Source organism: Suillus discolor, assembly GCF_016758755.1.
Source record: "Suillus discolor strain FC423 chromosome Unknown F5147scaffold_32, whole genome shotgun sequence".
NCBI classification, from domain to species: domain Eukaryota; kingdom Fungi; phylum Basidiomycota; class Agaricomycetes; order Boletales; family Suillaceae; genus Suillus; species Suillus discolor.
The window spans coordinates 127681-151564 of NW_024541279.1; the positions used below are offsets into that span (position 1 = coordinate 127681).

At 47.0% G+C, this 23884-nt stretch overlaps 10 protein-coding genes across 10 annotated transcripts; 6 read left to right on the top strand and 4 right to left on the bottom strand.

The window, feature by feature from the left end:
* Positions 1–1037: 1037 nt before the first annotated feature.
* F5147DRAFT_210035 (uncharacterized protein) lies at positions 1038–1887 on the bottom strand. Its single transcript, XM_041428610.1, has 4 exons — positions 1755–1887; positions 1517–1683; positions 1398–1464; positions 1038–1338 (listed from the first exon to the last, which is right to left on the bottom strand). The coding sequence occupies exons 2-4, from the start codon at positions 1680–1682 to the stop codon at positions 1128–1130; spliced, it is 444 nt and encodes a 147-aa protein (XP_041292057.1). The 5' UTR covers position 1683; positions 1755–1887; the 3' UTR covers positions 1038–1127.
* A 427-nt stretch (positions 1888–2314) lies between these two features.
* Positions 2315–4798, top strand: F5147DRAFT_803000 (uncharacterized protein; the record flags this gene model as incomplete). The annotated part of the gene is made up of 11 exons (XM_041443316.1): positions 2315–2401; positions 2465–2597; positions 2659–2787; positions 2844–2924; positions 2972–3141; positions 3202–3539; positions 3586–3712; positions 3766–3899; positions 3956–4064; positions 4115–4137; positions 4190–4798. Coding segments are annotated over 11 exons (1539 nt in total), but the record flags the coding sequence as incomplete, so codon positions are not given.
* F5147DRAFT_753602 (uncharacterized protein) lies at positions 4654–5586 on the bottom strand (the record flags this gene model as incomplete). Its single annotated transcript, XM_041440257.1, has 3 exons — positions 4961–5586; positions 4871–4904; positions 4654–4796 (listed from the first exon to the last, which is right to left on the bottom strand). Exons 1-3 carry the CDS (start codon positions 5423–5425, stop codon positions 4654–4656), a joined length of 642 nt encoding a protein of 213 aa, XP_041292059.1. The 5' UTR covers positions 5426–5586.
* A 787-nt stretch (positions 5587–6373) lies between these two features.
* F5147DRAFT_578075 (uncharacterized protein) lies at positions 6374–6848 on the top strand (the record flags this gene model as incomplete). The annotated part of the gene is made up of 2 exons (XM_041431426.1): positions 6374–6568; positions 6624–6848. Coding segments are annotated over 2 exons (420 nt in total), but the record flags the coding sequence as incomplete, so codon positions are not given.
* A 1436-nt stretch (positions 6849–8284) lies between these two features.
* F5147DRAFT_697978 (Thg1 C terminal domain-containing protein) lies at positions 8285–9887 on the top strand. Its single transcript, XM_041437526.1, has 6 exons — positions 8285–8449; positions 8510–8641; positions 8697–8911; positions 8973–9061; positions 9112–9219; positions 9271–9887. The coding sequence occupies exons 1-6, from the start codon at positions 8346–8348 to the stop codon at positions 9571–9573; spliced, it is 951 nt and encodes a 316-aa protein (XP_041292061.1). The 5' UTR covers positions 8285–8345; the 3' UTR covers positions 9574–9887.
* Positions 9888–13105: 3218 nt separating this feature from the next.
* On the top strand, positions 13106–13513 carry F5147DRAFT_531214 (uncharacterized protein; the record flags this gene model as incomplete). The annotated part of the gene is made up of 2 exons (XM_041430083.1): positions 13106–13327; positions 13379–13513. Coding segments are annotated over 2 exons (357 nt in total), but the record flags the coding sequence as incomplete, so codon positions are not given.
* A 1038-nt stretch (positions 13514–14551) lies between these two features.
* Positions 14552–17047, bottom strand: F5147DRAFT_697983 (amidase signature domain-containing protein). Its single transcript, XM_041437527.1, has 13 exons — positions 16887–17047; positions 16728–16839; positions 16561–16673; positions 16440–16513; positions 16237–16390; positions 16048–16185; positions 15938–15992; positions 15759–15889; positions 15601–15705; positions 15466–15551; positions 15215–15412; positions 15100–15167; positions 14552–15051 (listed from the first exon to the last, which is right to left on the bottom strand). Exons 1-13 carry the CDS (start codon positions 17005–17007, stop codon positions 14694–14696), a joined length of 1713 nt encoding a protein of 570 aa, XP_041292063.1. The 5' UTR covers positions 17008–17047; the 3' UTR covers positions 14552–14693.
* Positions 17048–17106: 59 nt separating this feature from the next.
* Positions 17107–19080, bottom strand: F5147DRAFT_837448 (uncharacterized protein; the record flags this gene model as incomplete). Its single annotated transcript, XM_041444071.1, has 8 exons — positions 18474–19080; positions 18390–18417; positions 18163–18336; positions 17992–18111; positions 17796–17943; positions 17511–17746; positions 17263–17465; positions 17107–17193 (listed from the first exon to the last, which is right to left on the bottom strand). Exons 1-8 carry the CDS (start codon positions 19074–19076, stop codon positions 17107–17109), a joined length of 1599 nt encoding a protein of 532 aa, XP_041292064.1. The 5' UTR covers positions 19077–19080.
* A 230-nt stretch (positions 19081–19310) lies between these two features.
* F5147DRAFT_653420 (uncharacterized protein) lies at positions 19311–20170 on the top strand (the record flags this gene model as incomplete). The annotated part of the gene is made up of 4 exons (XM_041433780.1): positions 19311–19358; positions 19597–19723; positions 19889–19977; positions 20039–20170. The coding sequence occupies 4 exons, from the start codon at positions 19311–19313 to the stop codon at positions 20168–20170; spliced, it is 396 nt and encodes a 131-aa protein (XP_041292065.1).
* A 704-nt stretch (positions 20171–20874) lies between these two features.
* F5147DRAFT_653421 (uncharacterized protein) lies at positions 20875–22589 on the top strand (the record flags this gene model as incomplete). Its single annotated transcript, XM_041433781.1, has 14 exons — positions 20875–20947; positions 20998–21030; positions 21081–21100; positions 21153–21167; positions 21329–21357; positions 21427–21440; positions 21490–21521; positions 21571–21572; positions 21623–21624; positions 21687–21746; positions 21796–21916; positions 21956–22219; positions 22279–22330; positions 22386–22589. 14 exons carry the CDS (start codon positions 20875–20877, stop codon positions 22587–22589), a joined length of 921 nt encoding a protein of 306 aa, XP_041292066.1.
* Between the last annotated feature and the right edge of the window lie 1295 nt (positions 22590–23884).

Genomic DNA, 23884 nt, shown 5'->3' on the forward strand with positions numbered 1-23884 from the left:
GTAGATGAATATCATCGCGAAAGGAGGGTGTTTAAACATAACAAATGATTACTAACCTGGGCATCAGACTAGCCATATCCCGCAATGACTCTACACCGCTGCGAAGCAGGTTCAAAGTTGGAGCTCGAGGTTGACGGAAGTGAAAAAATTGTAAGGTTGTATTTCATTCCGAATTTTCAACTGATTGGTTTAGGGCGGGCTAATACGCATTTTAAATTCACACGGGGTAGCGCAACTTCCGTCAAGGTAGCCGAAGCTCTGATGCGGGACAGTCACCTTGATCATAAGTATGGTTGCTGTATACATATGCAGTGTAGTATTATTGGATCGCTCAATATTTTGTGAGCAACTTGCACAACTCTAATCAAACTTTTATTATCACCTTGGGCCCATGTAGATCTGTAGATAGTACGTACCGTAGATATCTTTGGTGGGTAGCCAACTACTCGACTAGTAAGATATTCTTGGTACAGCCTCAATTTACAACCATTCATGTCTTGCGTGCGATGTGGGATAGATGCAAGTAATCTGTCTAAATCCAGGACGACCGGGCCGCCATGGCAAAGCGCAATAACTTGCCAAACATCATGTGGACGTAAATGAAGGGTCGGGTCGGTAAGCTTTAACCCATCAGGAATGTATAACGGCGACCGAATCAAGCGCCTATGTAATTATTTGAAGTCTCACTCACCTTCCTCGATCATTTGATCAGCCGTAGTCGCTTCCATGGAGGTAAGGTTTACTCGTAAGACTTCGAGCGTGGAAGAGTCGCACTTCTGATCAGTATTCCATGCGAAGCTAGCAATGATATCCCCACCAAATGGCGGAAATACATAGATGGCCTCGCGGCCCGTATAGAGGAGGTCACACGACCTGCTCCTTCCCATCAGAATTTGCATCCGACACGTCATATCGTGTTGTTCGGTTGTGTTCAAGCTCCAGAGCATGGTCTGCTCTGGACTGAATCGACCATGAAACACGGAGCCGGTTAAGCCATATCAAAAATTACCTCACCCAGATTGATCTAGACTCCTGTTTGATGTACGCCACGAATCTGCGACAACGCCACACTTCACAACAACGACGGTTGTCGTCTTGATTCAACCAACCATCGCTTTACATGATGCTTAGCACGGTGCAACGGTGACACGATGGCCTTTCTCCAGAATCCGTATTGCTTGACCGATCTCAGCAAACCAACTGAATCCCTTTTCATAGCCGCCAAAGCCCCGAACAAACGGATACTTCAGCCGATGTATAGGCGAAATGTATGGCAATGATTGTACATGTAGGTGCAGGTGGTGTATTGAGTTGAACGGTGGTATATGGAAACCCATCCTTAAAACGATGATGAGTCACGATTAGTGTAATCCAAGGGGTGCCGGTGATTAACTCACTTCCGCTTTGAAACTGGTACGTTGAACGTATCAAGAATGGAATGTCCTATTTCCTCCATTCTCCTGACTGGAATCCAGATAAGATATTCAGTCGAAGCAGCAGGGACAGAAATACTTACGCATATTCACATCCTTCTGAAAAAGTTTCCTGATACTTTCTGATTGTGACTGATAAGCCAGTGAAGTGGACAATTTCGTAAAGCTCACCGATGTGGGTTTTGGGGATGAGTTGAATGTGGTCTTGTGCTGATGGACGAATGTCCCGAAAGGCAACGAATACTTCATCCTGGGTGCGCGCCGCGCGGGTCAAAACTAGGCTTAATAACGGTAGTATCCCAATAACATATAGATACGCACCTCCCACACAATGTCAAAGTCACTGCGGTTTGTGGAATAAGCCCTACAGAATATACATGACTGAGAGTTGCCCAACTGGTAATGAGGAGGTTGTGGTTTTCCAACAATCCAATGAAATAGTTTTTGAAACATAGTATAATCGACTTTAAATTGTCTAAAGAAAGAAGGTTGGTGTCTATTTTTAGAAGTCGGTTGTGGTTCAGTCCACTGCTGCCGACGCGAGACCCACTTGCCAGCTGCAAGGTTCTCTAAGTTCTAAATCTCCGTGTTTGTTTACCACCACGTTCCTTGCATGATCTCTCAGACACACCAGTACCAGCTGCATTGAAACGCGCCATCTTTGCCAGCGTTCTCGGGTCCTGTGACATCCTGTTTATTTACTAGTTTCAGGCATGTCTGCATCTCCAGACATCACGCATACAGCTCTTTTCGGCGAGGAATCTACTTTCTCCAACGAGGCTCATCCTGGAATCGAACCGTCTGTCTCTTCCGACACCTCCGAGAACGATATAAACAGGTGTTCACATATCACTTCCGTCTTCGCCGATCCATCCGCGAAAGCAGGTATCGTGGGCAAATTTAAGACAGTCATAGCCTGGCACGCTCGTAGGACACATGGTGCACTGCACCCAGCAAAGCGAAGGAAGGTGAGCTAGCCATTCATATAGAGATGCCTTGTGAGATGATATATTCGACCCCCTGTGTTACAGGTATCTTCACCGACCTGTGACACATGCAACCAAACACTTTCCCGACCGTTCGTCTGTCTTCAGTGCTCATTCGCAGGATGCTGGTCAGGCAGTCACATAACAGACCACCTCAAAGACACTGTGCATACATTTTGTTCGTATTTTTGCCACCGCAATTCTCTGTTTGCTGACCATTTTAACTCTGCACAATTCAGGCGTCGATGCAAAGTCTGGATCAGTTTTTTGTTCAGAGTGCGACGACTTTGTATTTGATGATACCATTGATGATTTGTATCTCTCTACCGTCCTATCGGTGGAAGAGCAAAAAACGAGATTTCAAGGTAGTGTGGATACACCCGCAGGATAGCAGATTTTAATTTGCGTCTAGTGGAGAAGAGAGGCCGAGAGCCGTATCAACCGTGGATTCCGACAGGCGACGAGTCCATTGTCCTCAAGGATGCCGCCACAGTCCCTTGCCAAGGTTCAGTTTTTCATTACAAGTTAGGTCAATTCGCTCATACAAAATAGGTCGTCGTGGATTGCTTAATCTGGGGCAAACGTGCTTTTTGAACGTCATACTCCAGTCGTTCATCCATAACCCGTTGCTACGTAATTATTTCCTCAGCGATAGGCATAACAGCAGGCTGTGCAAGCACTCAGACTGCACATGTTGTGAAATGGACAATCTATTCACAGAGGTTAGTCACAAAAAGTCGATATTGCTCTTTTCGAACTTTGTTTGCTAAAGAAAGTTGAAGATATATTCCCCGACCAATACCCCATTTGGGCCCACGTCCTTCCTCGCTACGACATGGAAAGTTTCTGCCGAGATGTCAGGCTATGCCCAGCAAGACGCACACGAGTTTTTCATTACTGCATTGAACCAAATTCACGGGACATGCCGCGGTTCCACGAATATTTCGTGCAACTGCATCATTCATCAGACTTTCGCCGGTCAATTTCAAAGCGACGTTACGTGTGAGAAATGCGGAACGGTAACGAGCACAATCGATCCGATGCTTGATATCAGCCTTGAGTTGAGGTCAAAGTCTGGGGAACCGGCTGCTGACAACACGCTTGCCAGTTGTTTGCGCAGGTGAGAAGATCCAATATTAGATTGATATATTTTGACGTTTTGAAAGGTACACCAAACCGGAGAAGCTAGGAGCAAGAGAGTACAGCTGTAGCAAATGCACGAAAGCTTCTCACGAGGCCGTGAAGCGCCTCAGCATACGGACATTACCGCCAGTTCTTAGTTTTCAATTCAAGGTTTCTTCATATACTGTATGATCTGGGTAATTTGACGCTAACATTGATTCAAGCGATTCGAGCACAAGACGTCTGGGAAAGCTGCCCCGCAAAAGATCGATGCTCTGATACGAATTCCAGTCTCTATCAATATGGCGCCTTATACGACTCTTGCTATGAATACAACCGGAAAGGACGGTGAAACTGGGTGAGCGATTTTTGCTAGGGAACTGTGACTGATTTTCTGACCAAGTCCGCGAATAGTTACCCAGGACCGGACGCAATGTACGAATATGATCTGTTTGCGGTAATCAACCATGAAGGGCAGATGGATAATGGACACTACACAAACTTTGCTCGTTTCCAAGATGAGGTGAGTGGACATGATGTAGCTTTATTGCATAGTTATTGATGGTGTACAAGTGGTACCGTTTCGATGACGACAAGTATGTACCTTATTGCTCTCTGTACTCCGCGATCTTACTTTGCCTTTGATAGAGTAACTCCATCGACGCTGAGCGACTGCCTAGCCTCAAATGCTTACATGTGTTTCTACGTGAAGCGACACCTTGACTACAAACCCTACGTGAAACCCACGTATCTAGTTGCACGTGAAAAGGACATCGTGCGTGAGCAAGCAATGGAGCGAGAGAAGGAGGCAGCACGTATGAAAGAGGTGGACGATGCACTGATAGCGATGGTCTGAAATCACCCCCCTGGAATGCGAAGGAGACGAGGAAACCATTGTTGTATATATAGGAGTCTAGCGGTCGTTATTAAAACAAGGAGACGAAGTTTAGTACGCGGTGAGAGTAAGGGGATTGATGTAGTAATGGAACAACATGGGAAAGGGAAAACAAGTTCATGATATGCAAGATACAAAGAAATGCGAGTACCCGATATTTCCAGAGTGAGGTCGTCGCCGATTTGACGGGGAGGAACGTAAAGGATAGGATGTTTGATCAAGGGATGATATCATAGAGTTCACCGTCTCTGACCCTGATCTCTACCACTTCTACCTCACTGTAATCAGTCATCGAAGATGTATTTGACGTCCAAGAGCTGGAAAACCCTTTCGAGGTCGGTGGCGAGGTAGATGCAACATCTACAAGGTAAATCATGGAGACAATAAGCCTTCTCTCCAGAAAGTAGTGAATGAACACTAGACGAGAAACGTACATCTATCTTTAATGTAAGGGGGGACGAATAGATCCTGTATTTAGAATACCGGTAAATTGGGGTCCCAAAACTCGGATAAAGGATGCAAACCTGGTTCCATACAAAACCTTGGCTCTTTTGAATGGTCAAGATTGGACGAAGTGTATAGGTCGGCCGACGTTCTCGCTTGCGATAATGCTTCTTTGTTGGCTCTGGCTGAGGGTCAAGTGCTTTCTGTTTGCCCTTCATATCCTTCTTAAACTTGGCAGCATTCTTCTCATCGTCGACTCCTTGATCACCTCGATCGATCTCCATGTTCTGTGTATCATCCTGCCTCTCAGTATTTACGGCAAGATCACCATCAGAATCACGGTCGTGATGGCCGTAGTCTTCTCCATCTTCTGAGCAGGACTCATCTTCGGAAGGACTGTCATTGTAGTCTTCGTCATCATCGTCAGATGGAATTTGTTCGTAGCAAGCCCAAGTTGGGGGAGAGGAAGCACGGCCGATAGTACGGCGTCTGAAGTACGAGGAGTAAGGAGAGTTTGGGGTAGTAGGTACTCCTGGAGTGCTCATCGCGGTATAGGATCAGACAATAATGGCTTGAGGTAAGTTGTATGTATACGCAGGTCCGAAACAACGTGTGTGTGTGTGCTGTTCAAAGCTGATGTGAACAGAACCGGTGCTTACAGCAGTGTGGGTGATAGGCTCAAGAGTGACTACTGTGACGAGCGATCAAGTCTCCCGTATACGTTCCCACAATCACACATATAGTAACTATCAATTGGACCATGACTCGAGTCCAGTCAGGATGATCGTGGTCATTTATGCTGAGTAAAGTACATGGCATATCCCAAAATTGATACCTGTGATGCATATCTGCTCGTGGCAAAGGTGCAGAGGCGTATCCATGGTACCTATGGCACAGTAAGAACGTGGGAGATCAGAATGCACAACCAAATAATCATAAAATGCAGACGGTCCTAGGGGCCGTCAGTAGTAGTCCTCAGTGCTACCCAAAATCCAGAAACCAACCATTGAGGTGCTTTCTGGGAACCAAATATAGCTATCCTAGGGTCGGCTCACACATCTTTTAGTCGTCATTATACTCAGTATTCAGTCAGATTAGGGAACTCTGTCGCAGAGGCCGACACCACTCAAGCCATGGGTTGTCTTGGCTTATATCTGCTTGCAGATCTACTGCAGTGTGAGGACGTGTCTGTGGTATATGCCTTCAACCGCCCGTCAGAGGAGGCATCCATGCAACAACGACAGGAAATTCATTCAAAGATCACGGTTTAGATTTCACCCTGCTTCAGTTGGTGAACTGATACATCCAATGATCACCTAGGTCTAGATAAGGAGTTATACCAGAAGATTTGTTTCAATTTCGGTTTCACCGAATTGACTAAAGATAGTGTAGATCTGTACGTCTGTCACTGTCATCATTCACAACGCTTGGCGACTCAGTACTCAACATTCAACTTTAACGTGGCGCTCTCCTCATTTGACTTTCATGTGTGTGCGGAAGAAAAACCTCCCATCGCGATGAATCTAGTGCATCCAAGACCAGTCGCATGTAGGACAGTGATGCAGGCCATTGCGGACGCCCTACTAGTTGAGCGTAAAGTAACAAGTTACCCGCTACCACTTGTGCCGTTCTCGAAGTGGCTCGAAAAGCTCGAATCAAATGCCAAGGACTTGAGCAAAGAGCGCATCGTACGTGTATTCTATAGCTGGCCAGAACATTTTGCCATCTAGTCTTCAATTGCAGCCTGCTATCAAGCTTCTCAACTTCATGCGTGCGATCGCTCGATCAGACATCGCGACCAGGGCATCTGGAGAGATGGACATTGAAGTGGCTGGAATGGCTTCATGCATCCGAGTCACCGCCGTAACCGAGCGTGTCAGTCCAACGATGAAGGAGCTGAAGTCATTGTCTTCAGCAGACGCGGGGCAATGGGTGGATTATTGGGTGGCGGCGGGGATGTTTCAGTGAGCATAAATGAGTAAGGGGCAGTCATTTACTTGTCTTTAGCAACATGGACGATCGAAACTTGAGAAATCCTGCTTGTAGTAGTTGGAGCTTTTGGGTTATATTTCAAGAAATACCGATAGAATAGTAAGAATGTGGGAGATCGGAATGCACATTCAAATAATTACAAAAACAATGCAATCCTAGTATCGAAAAGGATCTAGCAATGCAATACATCAGCATCACTGGGACAGCGAGAATTCCAAGTATCAGCTGTAGCTAAAATTACAGTTGGCTATGAAAGTTAGCCCTCATTAGGCATTGCCAGATTTGTACGACCACATTGATCAAACTTACTGGTGTACTTACGATCCTGAAGCTCAGGCAAGCCTTGTTACAACAAGAACATCGAGCAAGAGATACATTTATTTCGAATACAGTAGTTGACACCGGGATATCTATGAAACAGAGATCACTCTAATCGAATACAAGGGCACAAACTTGTGACGAGGAAAGATCATCTTCAGATTTCAAGCGAGATAACCACCCCCTCAGGCTCAGGCTTGTAACCTGGCACTGCAAGTTTAGCCTTCTGAACTTTCTCTAGCCATGCATTTTCCTCGCGCTTCAGGAGTGCCAAGAGTTGAGTGTATTGGCGGACTCGATTCCGCGCTGCCAGGTAGTTTAGATACAGTGTCAACGCTGTACTTGGCGAACAGCGTATCCTGCTCATCGTCTTCCATGTCGATGCCATCAAGCGACATCTTACACAAACATTCGCAGTCAGTGCTCACTGCAAAGGAAAACGAAGAGATCATCTGGCGTACCATGTATGTTTGCATCTCTCGTTTCCGACCCGTACTTTCTATGCTTGAAATGATTGGGGGCGCTGATGACATAAAATTAAGGCCGCCTCTGGAAGGATGCATGAACCAATGGGGAAGTGATGAAGATGACGCAGTTGGAAATGGGGGTAGTGGCGGAAATGATGACATTTTGGTCGTGCTAGTAGCCTTGCTATAGTTCAAGTAGGAGGCATATTATTAAAGGATTGTTTTTGATCGGAGTAACGGTGTTTGAAAGCTAGGAGTACTCCATGCCCAACAAGGACTTGGCAACTGAGTCAATTTAAGTTTGAGTTAGCACCCTGACAGCAAGGACTGGGGATCATCGTGTGCCAGTGGCAGAAAAAAAGAGTGAAAAGGGCCAAATCCGCGTGCTTCGTACTGGAGGCCCATCAAAGTGAATTTGTTAGCGTTTTGAGATCGTATGAATGCAAAATGAACCACGCAGTAGTTCAAACAGATCTGCAGGAGCTTTTTTTGATTTGGGGGAAGATACTTGATCAATGCTTATGTAAAATAGTTGATGTATCCTCCAGAAATCACGCCCACTTTTATGTCAGTAATTTAGTAATTACCATGTTTGGATGGAGTTTGAGCGAACTTCCCTTTGGTCCCAGCGAAACCAGATCACATTTACAAGTTGCTACTACTACATAGTAGTAGATCAACTATCGTGATGGCGGGCACAAAGTTTGCATACGTACGCAATTTTGAGCTCCCTGATCCACTGTTACCAGATACCTATCTGGTCTGTCGTCTCGATGGACACTCTTTCCACCGGTAAGCGAGCATCATAAGCCGATCGGGGAGGACAAAGCATAATGGTATTGCACTTTATAGGTTCTCGGATGAGCATGGCTTCGCCAAGCCCAACGACGAGCGTGCGCTCCAACTCATGGATCACGCCGCAAAGAGCGCAATGATCGAGTTCAAAGACATCATGCTCGCATTCGGGGAATCCGACGAATTCAGGCAACTATAACCCCTTCTTTCCAGTTCTGACCAGTTTTATCATCGCTCATCACAGCTTTCTCTTCCGAAAGTCGACGAATCTTTATAACCGACGACACTCGAAGATACTCACCACGTTGACGTCTTACTTCACTTCGTGCTATGTGCTCTATTGGTCGCAGTATTTCCCAGACACGCCACTACGATATCCACCGTCATTCGATGGACGTATTATCGTGTATCCGACTGAGCGTGCTATCCGTGACTACTTTTCATGGCGACAAGCTGACAGTGGGTCTATCTCCGACTATCGTTTTGCTGAGACTGAGCACAGCTGCTTGTCAGCGTAAAGCCCATATAAACAATCTATACAATACCACCTTTTGGGCTCTCATACAGAAAGGAGGTCAGACTACTACGGAGGCTCATGCCACACTTAGAGTATCTATATTTTCCTCTGTATCTGTGATGGATCGTTGACAAATCTTCAGGGCACCGTTTCCGCGACTAAGCACGAGATGCTTTTTTCCCGGTTTGGTATCAACTATAATGAAATATCACAGAGGTTTAAGAAAGGCAGCGTTATAGTTCGAGAAATCGTGCGTCCCGTTGGAATGTACTCCGTCAATCCTGTTCACGTTAACGTGTAGGTAGCCCCTGAGTCATCGGACAAGGGTGAAAATTTAGAACCCTCAATGCATTTGACTCGCTCGGAGGTCAATAAAACACGCGAAGAGAGCCCCGAACGCTCAGGAGTGCCTGATCCGCCGACAAGCATACCTCCGCATTCACCATCTACGGACCAATGTGAGACGCCACCGTTCGACCCTCTGCGTCAAAAACGCTTCAAGTCGAAGAAGAAAAACAAACTGGAAACTACAGTAGAGGTACTGCACTGCGATATCATTGGCGATGAGTTTTGGCTGGCCCGTCCACATTTGCTGGAAAATTGATACAGCATCTGCAAGACTCGGAGACGTGTCACTGTCATTGTCAACGTTGGAGCCGTTAAGAAAGTAGCGGCAATGACAGAAGTTACTGTGCAGCTGCCTCGAGAAACATGGATTGTGATGGAGTAGGACTCTCATCGAAATATCCGAGTGCTGTGGCATGAAGGAGTGGACATGGGGTTCAGGTCCATCACATACTTATGCATGCATCGCAGGTCTATGACTCTCAGTTAAATTAAATTAAATGTAGACTCGTCAAACAATCTGTTACAACATGTTGTCCGCTTTCAATCCATCGTGCATTTAAAGTACCTACCTTCCTAATTTCCTCCAGGAAACGCTCCCATGCTATGAAGGAGCCCACAAAGAAGACGCCGACAATGAGCATGGCGATAATATCGAGCTCTACCATCAAGATGTCTTTAGCGGAAGATCGAAAACAAACTTACGAGCGGCTTTCCAGCCCTGCAGTGGGAGAGAGCCTTGCCCAAGAACGAAACAATAAACACAAATACAGACGTCACTAGAATTACAACGATTCAGTCAATGCGCTTGTCGACATCGGCATATTTTTTATCAACATAAAAGGATACTAAAGCACTGTTGGAACATGTCGCCGATAATGCGGCAGCTACGTAGTCAGTGGCACGTCAGTGTTGCCTATGTTCCGTCAGTTCACCAAGAATACGATCCTTGACGTAAGTACATACTTTGAGGGTTGGGTAACGGTACCACCGACCATGGTTCTGAAAGCACCCCTAATGGGAGCACCAGAAAACAAGGAAAAGCAATTGACCATGCACGAGACGGCGGGAATGCGTGCCCACCTGGCGCAAGTGTGAAAGCAGTCATGAAATCTAGGTATTAGTACATGTTACTGAGGAGCTCAGTACAGCTAACCCCGAGGCCTTGAAAACCTTGTATTGTACAATTGGTGAGAAGTCGATGTACATGAGCGGATATACACGCCGAACTCAAATAATAGTCAAAACCAGCCACTGAAGCTGATCTTCTTGGACTCCAATATCGCGGCCAATAATCGGAAGAGATACGGAAACCGACATGGTATTTGAAGTCTCGTGTAATAAACCAGGAACACCGATTCATAGACGTAGCTGGAGTACCAGGGCAAAAGTGCAAGTCATGACGAGCAAAACAGAGCGAGAAGTACTGTACTGTGGAATTTTGGGGTTGTATTTCTCTATTCCGAAGGTCCTGGACCGCGTTACTGGAGATGTGGGAGAGTGGCTTTTTTCCGTCAAGGCTTCTCCAAGGATAATGGTGGACGTGTTTTGAATAATGAATTGTAGACGTCCAAGGATCCCTGGCATACTGCATAATAATGCTTAACGCCGGATTGTCTGGACCTACAGACATGTAACTGATAGTTCAATTTGTCGTCGCAGTGGCCACAACGAGTGAAGAGAGTTTAAATCTCTCGCTATCTGAAGGCAGGAATTGAGTGTGCGAAGTGAAGTTTTCGCCGGTAGATTCATTGTGATCTCTGCGACCGGGAACACCGGTCGTGGTATTGAACGTCGGCTCAGCTGAAACGTTGGTTACTCGGAGTATCTGATTTGACTTGTGCACTTCGTTGACAAGCCACATGGGCGGCGGGACATCTGGTGTGTCATGGATAGGATCTGTCAAACCGTTGAGAAGGCCAAGGACTCAGAGGCCTGAAATGATGCGGAGCGTCCGCATCAATGCTGGTATCGGCAGTTGCCGATACTGAATATCACGATTCGCCTATTTGATTCCGCTGAGGTTGCTTCCAGCTTGGCACACCCACTCGTATGCGTCGATAGGCTCTTCTTTAGCTTCGAGGAGCCCACACTCCGAACTTGTTTTTACTGCAATTTGCAAGACCAAATTAATGTCGGATAACTTGTAATCTGATTATATTGTATGGAGGTGATGCCTCGTTGTTGAAACACTTGAACTAGCGTGGTGTGTTGAGCGGGCTTGCTGTAAAAGGGAAATAGAGAACCTGCCTCCGACGCAATCCAGTCAAAATTACTGGATCAGGTCAATATGGACTTGCGGTCGACACTGCCATCATGAATTACCTTGCAAGGCAAATAGCAGAGTTCCCATGGTCAGCGTCCTCAGTCAAAGGGAGCTGACGTACTCATTTCGCACGACAAACCTTGTTCAAAGGCAATCATGGAGCTCGATTGCTTCCAACCACTTTACAGCAATTCAAATTTTTTACTTCCTTTGGTAATTTTCGGAGTGAGAAGGTGAAACATGTCACACCTTGCGGTCGTGCTTAAAAGGCGGGCCCGCCTACTTGGTATTTCCAGTGAAAAAAAGCCCACAAGGCCTCTCAAACCATACAAACCCTTCTCTGTATTAATCCTTCCCCGGATCTCTTTCATTTTTGAACAGTTGACCATCCTCTTCTCATACTCCTTTATCTGATTATCCTTGTCAGGTAAAATCTGATTTACATCTCGGAAAATGCCGTTACTAATCATAACTTGCATTATCTTTTTTTTTTAATACTTTTACGTGTTATCTACAACCTCTTGATCACCTGACCTCCGCGTCGCGTCCGTCTTATTACTCGACCGACCCTTTCACGTTCCGATGTTGTCAAATTGTTTGGTTTGGTGGGTCCTCGCTACTTTTTTTACAATGTCCTTTGCACAGCAGTTGCCATGCCTGGCGGATCGCATTTCAACACCTGGGGTTTGGCCGGCAGTGTCCTTCCTCTCGGCGGTCTCACAATAAATAATTCAGTCACCATCCCCCATTCACATAATATCTCGGACGGGGAGTCCGACTCTGGCACTGCCCGCACCGGCAACCAGGTCGGAGCCACCCATTTCGGCGCCTCTCGAAGTAGAGCTCACGATTCTGGAGTTCTGACTTCGGACTATTTTAATGACACTCCCTATGTCCCTCCTCGGCCAGGGCAGTCTCTACCACAAGCATATCTAACACACACGCCACATGGCAGTACGAGAGCTCACGGCATTCCATCTGTGAGTATCCCAAGCATTCATTTACAAGTTATCTTATTTTATTACTTCTCCCACTGCAGTACCCAAGTCCCGCAGAGTCTCATGTCAGCGTAGACAGCAACTGGAGCAGCTCCTCATCTTCCGATCAAGACCAATCATACGCATCGCATTCCCAATATCAGCAATATCATTCATCGATCTCGCGCCAGTCATCTTCTAATGAGCCACAACACTTGCAACAGCCCCATTCGCATTACCCAGCTTATCATGGTCTTCATCGCCTGGGCCTTGAGCATGCTGAATACCCACTCCAGCCACCCACCAGTAGTGCCACCATTCATTATAGACCACCTCCACGATCTTCATATCAATCCAACAACATTCTTGCTCCCGAGTTCTATGAACAGACACATCAGGACCTCCCCCTGCCCACTAATTCATCTCAAGCACATTTCGAACAGTCATCGGCATCACCGTCTAGTTCTCATGGGTCGTTGTCGACATTCCCCGCTGCCCCCACTACTGATGAGAGGTCTAGGCACCTTATTTTCGAAGACGCGGGACCTTACCTGCGTGAGACGCTGCACATTCCACCTTACAAGGAAATCAACTTGTGGGCGCTTCCAGATCCTCCCGAAGGAGAGAAACCAAACCAGCCCTATCCTATATTGATCAAGCTGGCGATCTACGGAAGCCCGAACAAGCAGCTCACGCTACAAGAGATATACACAGCACTCGAAGATCGTTTCGAATGGTTCAAGGCTCGGCGAAATGAGAAGGCTTGGAAGGTGAGTTTTCATTCCGATTCCTCACCTATTAAGCCTCATGATTATGCACAGAACTCGATTCGCCATAACCTCTCTTTGAACAAAGTCTTCAAACATGTGCCCCGTGCTATAACGGAGCCGGGTAAAGGAAGCTATTGGCAACTCGACTGCTCTGGTGGTGAGGGTTACAAGCGCCCTCGTAAGCGCCGCAGCAAGTCTGCTCGGGCGGCACTTGATCAGGGCGACGATGACGATTCTTCATCGGAAGGTGACATAGAAGGGACGAATGTACCTCAGGCTGGTATGTCAGCAGGTTCGAATTACGCTTCAAATCGCCCTAGCCCCGCAGCATCCGACGAGTCCTACATCGACCCGGAATTGAGACAGGGAAGTCACATTGTTGGCGAAGGTCGAACCCGACCTGCTGTGCGCAGGCCTGCCACCAGTCCATATCCAGTCCTTGGTTCTTCCCAGCAGTCGCCTAGGTACCTGCAGAGCCAGTTACCACCTCATGGAAGTCCAGAATTAGCGCCGAGATTCGGTCAGACGTCATTTGGACAGGGAGGATTTGGACGCTCGGGGTTCAGTCAGATGCCAGCAGCCAGAGTGCCTCTAACCTCCACGTCTTCATCCTCAGCATTTGTGGCATCATCTCCCACTACATTCGGCCCTGTTCCAATGACGTCCACCCGTCCGCAACATGCCTTTATGACTCAAGATCGCAACGGGCCTATCATGCAGCCTAATCCCAGACCGGGCGTTGAGTACACTCATGAGGGTGGCTTACCTAGTGCTAGACGCGTTCAGAGCTACCACCAAGGACAGTACCACTCGTCTCAAGGCTCGTCGTCGCCGTCGTCGCAACAGAGTGACTCCAGCTACCCTTCTGATCCCAAAGGGAAGAGCAGGATGTGAGCGCTCCAGTGCCTCAGACCCATGATCCCTCATTATTGCATGTGTGGGGGATCATCGAGAGTCTTATCGCGCATATTCTTCGTCTAGTTTCTTTCCTTAGGCTTGCTTTCAATGTGCACTTCCCTTTTCCCTACTGTCCCATGCACTGATGAATTCCATTTACGTCTTTTTCTTTTTCTTTTTCATCCTGTTTTCCGCTTTTTTCTCCTCTTTCATTCCCGCTTGATGATGTGATATAGAACTCCACTGCAATGTTTGTGTTCACGTGCTCACGACCCAATCTACTTACGATATCGTCCACGCATCAATAATCACTTATGTTCTGCCTCACAAACTGTATCCCAAGTCCTCATCATTGCCCCAATATATATCTATATGCAACATTTAGACTCGATTTGCTTAGGTTACTCGCCGCCATTGTTTCAACAACGGACCGGGAAGCACCGGCTGCACCATCGCGGATCGACATAAGTCAGGAATCACTGTCTTTCTCTCTCTGTTTCCAACTACCTGGACCGAATCCTCTAGGTCCCAGTGCTTCGTCGACGACGTGCATCATTGCGAGGACCTTCTCATCCTCCCATTTCTTACCCACAAGCTGAACACCAACGGGTATACCCTCCATCGCTTTAGGATCGTAAATGGGATTCTTGCCCAGGTACATGCGGCTTTCCAACACTTTCGATTGGCCTGAGACGCCTGGAACGAAATCTGTTGATAGCTGGTCGGTATCTGGGTTGACGCGCGTCACTGGTATGGTGCCGACGGGAGAGTCGACGATGTTGTATATAATAGTCGCGGCCGCGAGCGGGGATAAGTATGCGGAACCCCTGGAGATGATAAGCTTCACAACCAAGAGGGAAGGTACTGAAGCCTACCCGTGAGGTATCACCGGAAGGGACTGCACAGGTGCGATGATTCCGTCGAAACCGTGTTTGTCCCATACCTGGGGGCGATTAACAAAGAAAGTCTCCTGGATGTCGACGCGCTCACCTGTTCATACCACGCAGCAATAGTCTTATCGCGTTGGTCGGTCAAATCTGTAAATTCCGTGACAGATTTCTCTCGTGCCAACGAGAAGAGCTGCGAGAAGAAGGAGTCGCCCAAGAATGTCTTGGCGATCCAACAAGCCAGCTTACGAACAAAGGACGGTAATCTGGGGCCCAAGGTGACCAGGAACAAGCTGTCCTCCTGCAGGTCGGGTTATGTAAGCTATAGACAGTATATCCTTAATTTAAACTTGCCATAGGGTCTGAATCAAGATGCGACAGCATCTTCTTATAACCGTCAGATGATGCGAGTGCTACGAACACTTCCATCGCGGTTCTGTCTTGATAAAATGTCAGGACGGAGAGCGGGGACATGTATAGAAGGCATACTTAGAGGAGATGTGAACTCGATGCATTCATGTCCCTGCTTCCTGAGTGCCGAGACTGTCTCTAATACTGCTCGCTTGCATACAGGTGATGTTTCTATCATTCCATCTATAAGGATCCTATCAGCAGTAAATCGTAAAGACCAAAATATATTACGGTACCTGACAGGTAATAACCAAAGCGAAGCTTTGAAGGGAACTCGACGGCTTGGTATGGCATAGGAATATTCTGGTGCGACGAGTCCTTTTGACCAAAGATAGTTTTGCAGAACAATTCGCAGTCCTGGACAGACCTAGAAAATAGTCAAGAAATGAACCAAGTAATGCAGTTAGTGACTAACCGCGCCAATGGCCCATGAGAAGATCGAACTGCTTCAAATCCAGGCCGGATGCCTGTAAGAAAAAGCCAGTTAGCGTTTTGGTTGGAAGAATCGAGAACATGACCTTCCTGGTGTACCAACAGAACTGATACGTTCAGCCGTCGGCTTGAAAGAGTATATGCCGCAATACGATGCCGGGATGCGTAGGCTTCCTCCGACATCAGAGCCGACACCAATGGCGGATCCGTCCATGGCAAGCAAAGCTCCCTCTAGCACCAGACACTGTTATGCACTGGGAGATTCACAAGCAGATAACGAACCTCCACCCGAGCTACCTCCACATGTATACTTGTTGTTCCATGGGTTTGTCGTGCGACCCCAGAGAGGATTAGAGCACTCGAACGCGAACATTGTCTGCGGTACATTGGTCTTCACGAAAATGATGGCACCAGCAGCTCTGAGTTGAGCAACGAGCTACAAATAATGATATAGAGAATGGGCGAATGCTGTAATAAGGACATACGCAAGCGTCTTTTTTGCCTGGGTTGTTGGCCCACGCAGTGAGACCAGTCGTCGCGTCGTATCCTTCAATCTGGTCTACAGCAGGGTTCAGAAAGGTATCAGTCAAACATGGAGCGACGTACAATTATCCTTGACGCTGAATGGAACACCATGGAGAGGTCCCCGCAATGTCTTTGTAGTCGCAAATTCTGCGTCAAGCTCTTTTGCTCGTTCTCGGGCATCCTCATATAAAACTGTGGAAGGTATCAGGAAGGAAATACCGGAAGAAAAATGGAGAATCTACTCCCCTTCTGTAAGACAGTTGGCCTCGGCCTGGGCCATGGCAGATCGCGCAATGTATGCCTCAAGGACTTGAGAAGAGGTCCATTCTTCTTTGGCTATCCTTTGCACAATTTCGCTGGCTACAGAAGTCACGACACATGCGTCCCCGAGCGGAACGCAGACTAACCCGTTGCTTCGGTATAGGCGTCATGGTCGTTCACCAAATAAGGACCAGCAAAACCAAGCGCCTTGTCTCTCGCATTCCGCTTCGACGTGATGATGCCGTTTCTTTGTTCAGCGCTTCTCATGGTGGTAAAGATTTGAGAGTAGGGGGTGATAGAACGAGAGAATGGAATGTGATCATTCAAGCAGTCTGTTCGGAGCCGACTCGTTCACACCGGTACCAATTAGTCGACAGAGAACGTGTACTTTCGACGTATTTCCAATTCCATTGCAGTGTACGCAGCAGCATCACGGTATCCTTGTGTCACTCTCTGATGCATATTATAATTCACATGATAATCTCAGACTTCCCCAGGTTCACCGCAAATCATACTACGCACAACAAGGTCCATCTGCCTTCGTTCCAAGAGCTTCTTCAATCTCTCGATCATCTCTAAACGCGTTCCTGTCGGTACAATCGAGGGGTTGACGTCGGCGTGAGCTTGAAGGTTGCGGATGAGCGCGACATCTGATAACAATGGACATGCAGAGGGATCAGTGACGAGAGGCAACGCAGGATCGACGAGGTATTGCTTGTGCAAGTCTGAAAACCAGGTAAGTTACGCTAAATGAACAAGAAACACTTAACTATCGATGTATTTCTCGCATCTGAATGGAATTTCAATGTCAATGACGCGATCCTCGGCGTGGATTACTGCTGCGAGCCGACGAAAGCCAGGCATTTCGACTCCAGTTGCCTGAATCGAAAGATATCCTAGGTTGGTAAGTAGGAGGATAGCAGGTATTGCGTCGTCGTCGATCTTCGGATTGTGTGCAAGGTTCAGATAATACAACTTCTCTTTGAGGGTGACCAGTAAGAATACTCTGAGAGACCGTCAGTTGTCATGAGAACACCAAAAATTTGATGGCCAACGCTTCGTTTCCGATATCAGTCCCCTCGAGATGGAGTCTTTCTAGGTTAGGAAGTTGTTGGATGTGAACGAGGTCGAAATCGCGTTCCAAGTGGGCGCCATCGAGGACTAGCTCCTTGAGCGTCAAGTAGTAACCAGGTTTGCTGAATACTGTCCAAAGTCAAGCCTTCAACAGAGCTGTGTTGCCAAGAGCTTTACCGCGTAAAAGATTGCCTGAATGTAAATTTAGCCCATCTTCCTCGCACATCGTAGGACCTAACACCAATCTATCGATATTGCCACCTCGCAGGAGTGTCAACACGATTTCGGTAAGGAGTCCTAAAACCATTCAGCATTCATGACGGGAGGAGACATTCCTGTGATCGATACCCCGGTCTGCCAGAACATTTGTGATTTTCTGGTGAGTGAGGTGCAGAACGGCCAGAGGGTCTCCTAGGAACGTCTGGTGCACACCCGTGCCCGGGATGACCATTTCAAGGCGATTCATCAAATAAGAAAGGTCTACTGGTGTCTCATCTCCTGTTTCAGATTCATAGACCCACGCTGAGACGCATATAGTCAGTATATGTATATGTTTAGTATTTAAGAGGGAGAACTCGGAGCAGGAGCGAAGGTAGATGTTTCCTGAAGGAAAAAATAGGGACACCTGGGAAAGTCCTTGGAACGTCTTGATATGATACCGCGAGTGGATCGTGATGATGCAAAGTATAAGACAACGGTTCAATTCCACTATTATCGACAGGGCTCGTATGAATGGATTGTGAAGAACGACCTCGTTTCGACGGTCCTCCAAAAAAGATGGGATCTTCAGGCTCGGAAGAATCCCGAGGACGCTTCGGGACGCGCATAGAAGCTCTCCGCCATGCCAGCCCAGTTGATCCACGTCGCAATACTGGCGAATCATCTGAGACTTGATTTCGTGCGAGGATGATTGGTGACTGAACGGCCGGGCTACTCGACCATAAAGGTGCATCTAGGCTATTGCGAGGGATGGAATTGCTTGTATAATTTTGGTTTTCTTTTGTGAAGCAGAGACCGATTTTCCAGAAAAAAGAGCGCAAAGAGATGTCTTGAAAAAGGAAAGGATTCGATTTACGAGCTTGCCGGAGGGTAGCCAGATATGCTGCAGCTGGGAAGCTCGGGCAGTAAAAAGGATTTTCCTTGTCGATTAAAGGAATCTGGCCATGGGAGTTCATGTCAAAGAGTACTAGTGGCGCATCGTCTGAAGGACCGGCGACTGCAGGTGCAGTATTGTCGCTGTTTCTTTTTTCAGCGCTTTTCATGGTGTTAAAGATTGGGAGCAGAAGTCCAGCACCGTTTACATAGACGCCCAAATCCCTTTTCGGCTCGGAAATGACCGAAACAGAACGTTGTCATAAAACTAAAGAACGGAAGAAGCGTGAAGCTTCAGCGCAGAGACGCAAAGAAGCCAGGAAGGGGCGTACCTGCCCAAGGGAAAGCATGAAGCTTTAAGGCAGAGACACAAAGGCTTGATGCTTCATGATTCATGAAGCATCATGCATCAAGCTGCAGATGTCAAGGAACTAGACACATTATGGATCAAGGTGTGTCTCTTATCACACACCTTGAAGCTTCAATATGACAGACATTGTCAGTATAGCCTGGATGCGACATTAAAAACTGACAAGTTGTGACGGATCCGGACCTGACCCGCACGCAGCCGGACGAGGACTGCCAGAAATTTGGATTCCCAGACTTTCTGGATTTTCTGCAGACTCTACCCCCAGACTCCGCCCCAGACTTTGGCCCCAGACTGGCCAAATCTCTGACATTCACACACAGCCGGTGACCAACGTACTTCAGCAAACAAGTCTCCATACGCTTGCAACCACAGCGAAATTGACCCTGCCAGCTCTCGCGGTCACCTACCCCATCACTATCTATCTCCTCACTCCCGGCTGTCTATTCGGTGCGTCGATCGAGCGGTGATTCGCTCGCAAACCGTTTCGCATAGTCACCACGTCGTGCATATAACGACAACACATCCAACAACCAAAGCACCTTCTCTGAACATTCATCCTAGATTCGCTTTGTCGTTTCTCATGTGCACGTATTCTACGACTCCTTCAACAAGTTATTTTCGACTCTCGTTTCCATTTCTGTTTCTCCTCTACCACCGTCAATGGAGATTCTAAAGCCTTGACTGATTTGGTGTTGCCACAGGTAAGTATGTCATAGCTTTCATGTATTTAACACTCAATAGCACTAATCTGTGTCAACACAGCATGTACCTACACAGGAACTTCCGCAGCCGCGACAGTCAAGATTCTCTATCTCGAACAACAAGATGTTAATATCAAAGCCATGGGAAACGCCTAACAATATATTGGCATTTGAAGCGCTCGGAGAACCATAAGGAGGGCGGATATCTGGTGGAGGAACGTTCATATGACAAGTCCTCTGGGTCATGGCGGTCGTATTGTCCAGGCTAAGGATTCCCATGCGAAGATGTGATGCTATCTGCATGTTGCGATATGTGACTATTTCGGATTTGTATCGTTGGCACCCTGTCAAGGTGGAATTAGTATTCTAAAGCAACGGTGTGTCTGTACGATGGCTGTGCGTGTGCAAGCATCAAACCACGATGCGACTTTCATAGCCTATCCATGCCATTACTGAGCATGATGAAGGTCTGGCAATGGCATTCTTTGCTCACGCAACCATTACCGGCTCCTGCTCAAGTCGGCACTCGAAAACCACCATGGCCACTTACGCGCTCTACAATCAGAAATTAAACCTTTTGCTTGTCACAAGCATCTTGTCTCGCTTGTACGATTTCTCTTTCGACCTAGTATGTATGGTGTCTTATATTTAACAGGCATCAATCACGCAGCATTAGTCAAGATGTATCCACCAGTGCAATACATCACTGTCACATCAAGTGCATGATCGAATCCACCGAATATAGTGCATTGCTGTGTTTCTTCTCTAACTTTTGCCACGCCACCGAATGCGACAGAAAGCAATCAGGAGCTGTGCTAATTCGGTGGTATATCTAACAGGAATACTGTCGTTATACATTACGAACATACCCCACTTGCTCACACACATCCCTCGAACATGACCGTAGTCTCAAACGATCCAAGTTGGTGGCCGTATATCAGTGTGCAAATTTTTAACAGCTATTGGATGGGTTCGTCGCATCAAAATGTCTAGATCTAACGTCGCCTTACCGTTTCGCAGTTGCCGCCTGCGTCGTGGTGGTATATGATTGGGGTGAGCAGGACAGTGTTTGAAAATTGCCGATATTTTCATGATATTTCTAGTCTTAACACTCGGACAAGAGGTAGGTCGATGTTATTGCTGGAGCAGCCAACATGCTAAGAAAGGTGTCATAGATTGAACTGATCTGGGTGAGTGACAAGAGTCCCGTATCAGAAGAAAACAAGAGCATGCAGTGAATTCGCGACAGAGACAACGCTGGTCTCTCATGACTGTGCTGTATTTGATTGTTAGTACCTCATGTTGTGCTTTAGCGTGGTGGGCAACTTGTGCTGACTCCAAAATGTTCTAGATACGTTATATTGGAATATCATTTTCTGTGTATGTGTTGAGGCCAATAAATTCAAATTGGGTTTGTGCTAATAACTAGTACTCATCTCTGACGATTAGTGCCAATGTTCTGGGTATGTCTCATATGTACTGTGTTTGATTCTTCTCACCGGCGGCACACAGTAAATATGCCATCAGTCTCGCTGACAGATGTAGTAAGTATTCCACATCTCATTCGCATCCAATGAATGAACTCATTTGTAGGGGTGAGCGAGATTCTCACCATTGAGCTTGGCTCAACATAATCACTCAATAGGTGTAAGTCGGAATGTTCGATACTAGTATCATAGAGGGTGTTGTTCACTAATTGGGAGTTTTAGGCAATATTGCGTATTACGCGGTAAATGGGACAAATGTGGTCGTAAATGCCATGTTGGGCGGTGAGTTACTCAGCTGTAATACCTTGACTCGACTGAAACTTGATACAAGTCATCATGACTGTTCGCTTACATGCCATGTATCAGGGATCTAGAATGATGCTCATCTTCCTTGTTATTATATTTCTGGTTGTTAACATCGCCTGCGGCGTAATCTCGGCAATAGCACTCAAGTATGTTGTAGGGGGTAAGCTCTACTTGTTGACTTGAAGAACAGACCTCATTGGACAAACACCAGAGGAGTTCATACTGTCTGGCACGTATATGTGCGGTTTTGAATATGAAGGGGACGAGCAGCTTCTTATTTCAATGCTTTGGATGCTCAACACTATTTGGGAGGCCCTCGCACTGTGTCTTTCGGTCTGGGTTGCTGTGAAACACTTCCGTGACCTGCGACGACTCGGCCCATCGACACGATCGGCCATTGGGGAGTGTTTGAGAGTGCTGATACAATCTCACGTTCTTTATTTTGCCAGGTGAGCTTGTAATGCGAATGCGGTTATATTTTCTGCTCAAGTTTCGCACATGATGTCAGCTTTGCTGGTGTCTCTTGCCTCCAGCTTATGTTTCTGTCTTCCGAAATCTTGGTTCGCTGACCTCTCACCAACATCTGCGTGTAAATATTGCTCATCATTTCTGTAGAATTCGAATTCTATTGAAGTTCAGGTGGCCTATGGTGTTTTTCAAATTTTATTGTTCGTGCAGATGTTTGTGCTGGGACCACGCCTCATCCTTAGCGTCCGAGAAAATCACGCCAAACTGGTGGCAGGCTTCGATGCAGAAGCTAGCATGAATTCGATTGTCTTCCAGGAGCGTGTACATGTATTAACTAACAGTGTACTGTAGGGAAATGCTTGCCAAGTGATCTGCAGGGACGAGAAATTTGGTTGAGGATCCGTCGTGGTATTTGTTCAAGATACAGGGTTTCAAAGTAGATGATCCTATTTCCTGCTGTACTAGAATGGCACCGAACTTCATTGGCAGGGACCTTGTTTAATGTTTTTGTAAAGTGTGCGATAGCAGAGGTCTTTATGGATTCAGATTTCGTGCAGTGATTGTACAGAAGCGAAGGTAGACGTTTCCTGAAGAAAAAAATAGGACACCTGGGAAAGTCCTTGGAACGTCTTGATATGATACCGCGAGTGGATCGTGATGATGCAAAGTATAAGACAACGGTTCGATTCCACTACTATCGACGGGGCTCGTATGAATGGATTGTGAAGAACGACCTCGTTTCGACGGTCCTCCAAAAAAGATGAGATCTTCAGGCTCGGAAGAATCTCGAGGACGCTTCGGGACGCGCGTAGAAGCTTTCCGCCATGCCAGCCCAGTTGATCCACGTCGCAATACTGGCGAATCATCTGAGACTTGATTTCATGCGAGAATGATTGGTGACTGAACGTTCGGGCTACTCGGCCATAATAAAGTCCAGCATGCCCAAGTCCCTTTTTGGCTCGGAAATGACCGAAACAGATATCGGTTCTCCCATAGTATCTTTCTGAAGTACCAATACTAGCGCACAGACATACATTACGGCCTGGCCATTGCATCATTTACGACCATCAACGAAGAAGACGATCTTGATGTAGCCCTTTCGTCACTCACCAGCACCGTCTACATCAGTTCTTGAAGTCGTGATTCTAGAAGTATATGCCCCAGCATCATTCGAAGATGGGCCAGGTGAGAATGACCAGCGCTACCACAAAACAAACCTTTCTACATCATGCAACATTGTTAGAAACGCCGTGCTGGACGGTTTTGTTGTGCCGAGGGTGAACCACCTTTTAGTACGTCGCAAACTTCTTGTACTAAGGAACGGCAGCGGCAAAAACCTGTTGATCACGAACAGCACAACTTTCCGGCGCTTTCCAATGCCAACGACGGTTCATCTACATGAAAGGCACCACCTAAACCTCAATCAACTTGATCTACAACTCGGGTTGTCCATTAACCATCTCTTTGCTTGTCCATAATACCTGCCATCTGCGCTCATCTAACTCCCAGATCAAGTTTTATTAGTCCATGCGCCCTCACAGCACCAAACACAATTCGTCCATCCCTTTCGCTGCCTCTGCTCTTCTCTGGTGATTGAAGGTGCGCTTATGTCCTCATATGGCCTCCATCGTCCTTTTCCGCCCAAG

Coding starts and splice junctions, on each gene's coding strand:
- F5147DRAFT_210035 (XM_041428610.1), bottom strand. CDS start 1,682: ATGAAGTATTCGTTGCCTTTCGGGACATTCGTCCATCAGCACAAGACC. Junction 1,465..1,516: donor TCAGAAGGATGTGAATATGC/GTAAGTATTTCT, acceptor TCTGGATTCCAG/TCAGGAGAATGGAGGAAATA. Junction 1,339..1,397: donor GTACCAGTTTCAAAGCGGAA/GTGAGTTAATCA, acceptor CATCGTTTTAAG/GATGGGTTTCCATATACCAC.
- F5147DRAFT_697978 (XM_041437526.1), top strand. CDS start 8,346: ATGGCGGGCACAAAGTTTGCATACGTACGCAATTTTGAGCTCCCTGAT. Junction 8,642..8,696: donor GGGGAATCCGACGAATTCAG/GCAACTATAACC, acceptor CGCTCATCACAG/CTTTCTCTTCCGAAAGTCGA. Junction 9,220..9,270: donor GCGTTATAGTTCGAGAAATC/GTGCGTCCCGTT, acceptor GTTAACGTGTAG/GTAGCCCCTGAGTCATCGGA.
- F5147DRAFT_697983 (XM_041437527.1), bottom strand. CDS start 17,007: ATGAGAAGCGCTGAACAAAGAAACGGCATCATCACGTCGAAGCGGAAT. Junction 15,890..15,937: donor TCTCATGGGCCATTGGCGCG/GTTAGTCACTAA, acceptor ACTATTTTCTAG/GTCTGTCCAGGACTGCGAAT. Junction 15,552..15,600: donor CGAGTTCACATCTCCTCTAA/GTATGCCTTCTA, acceptor CATTTTATCAAG/ACAGAACCGCGATGGAAGTG.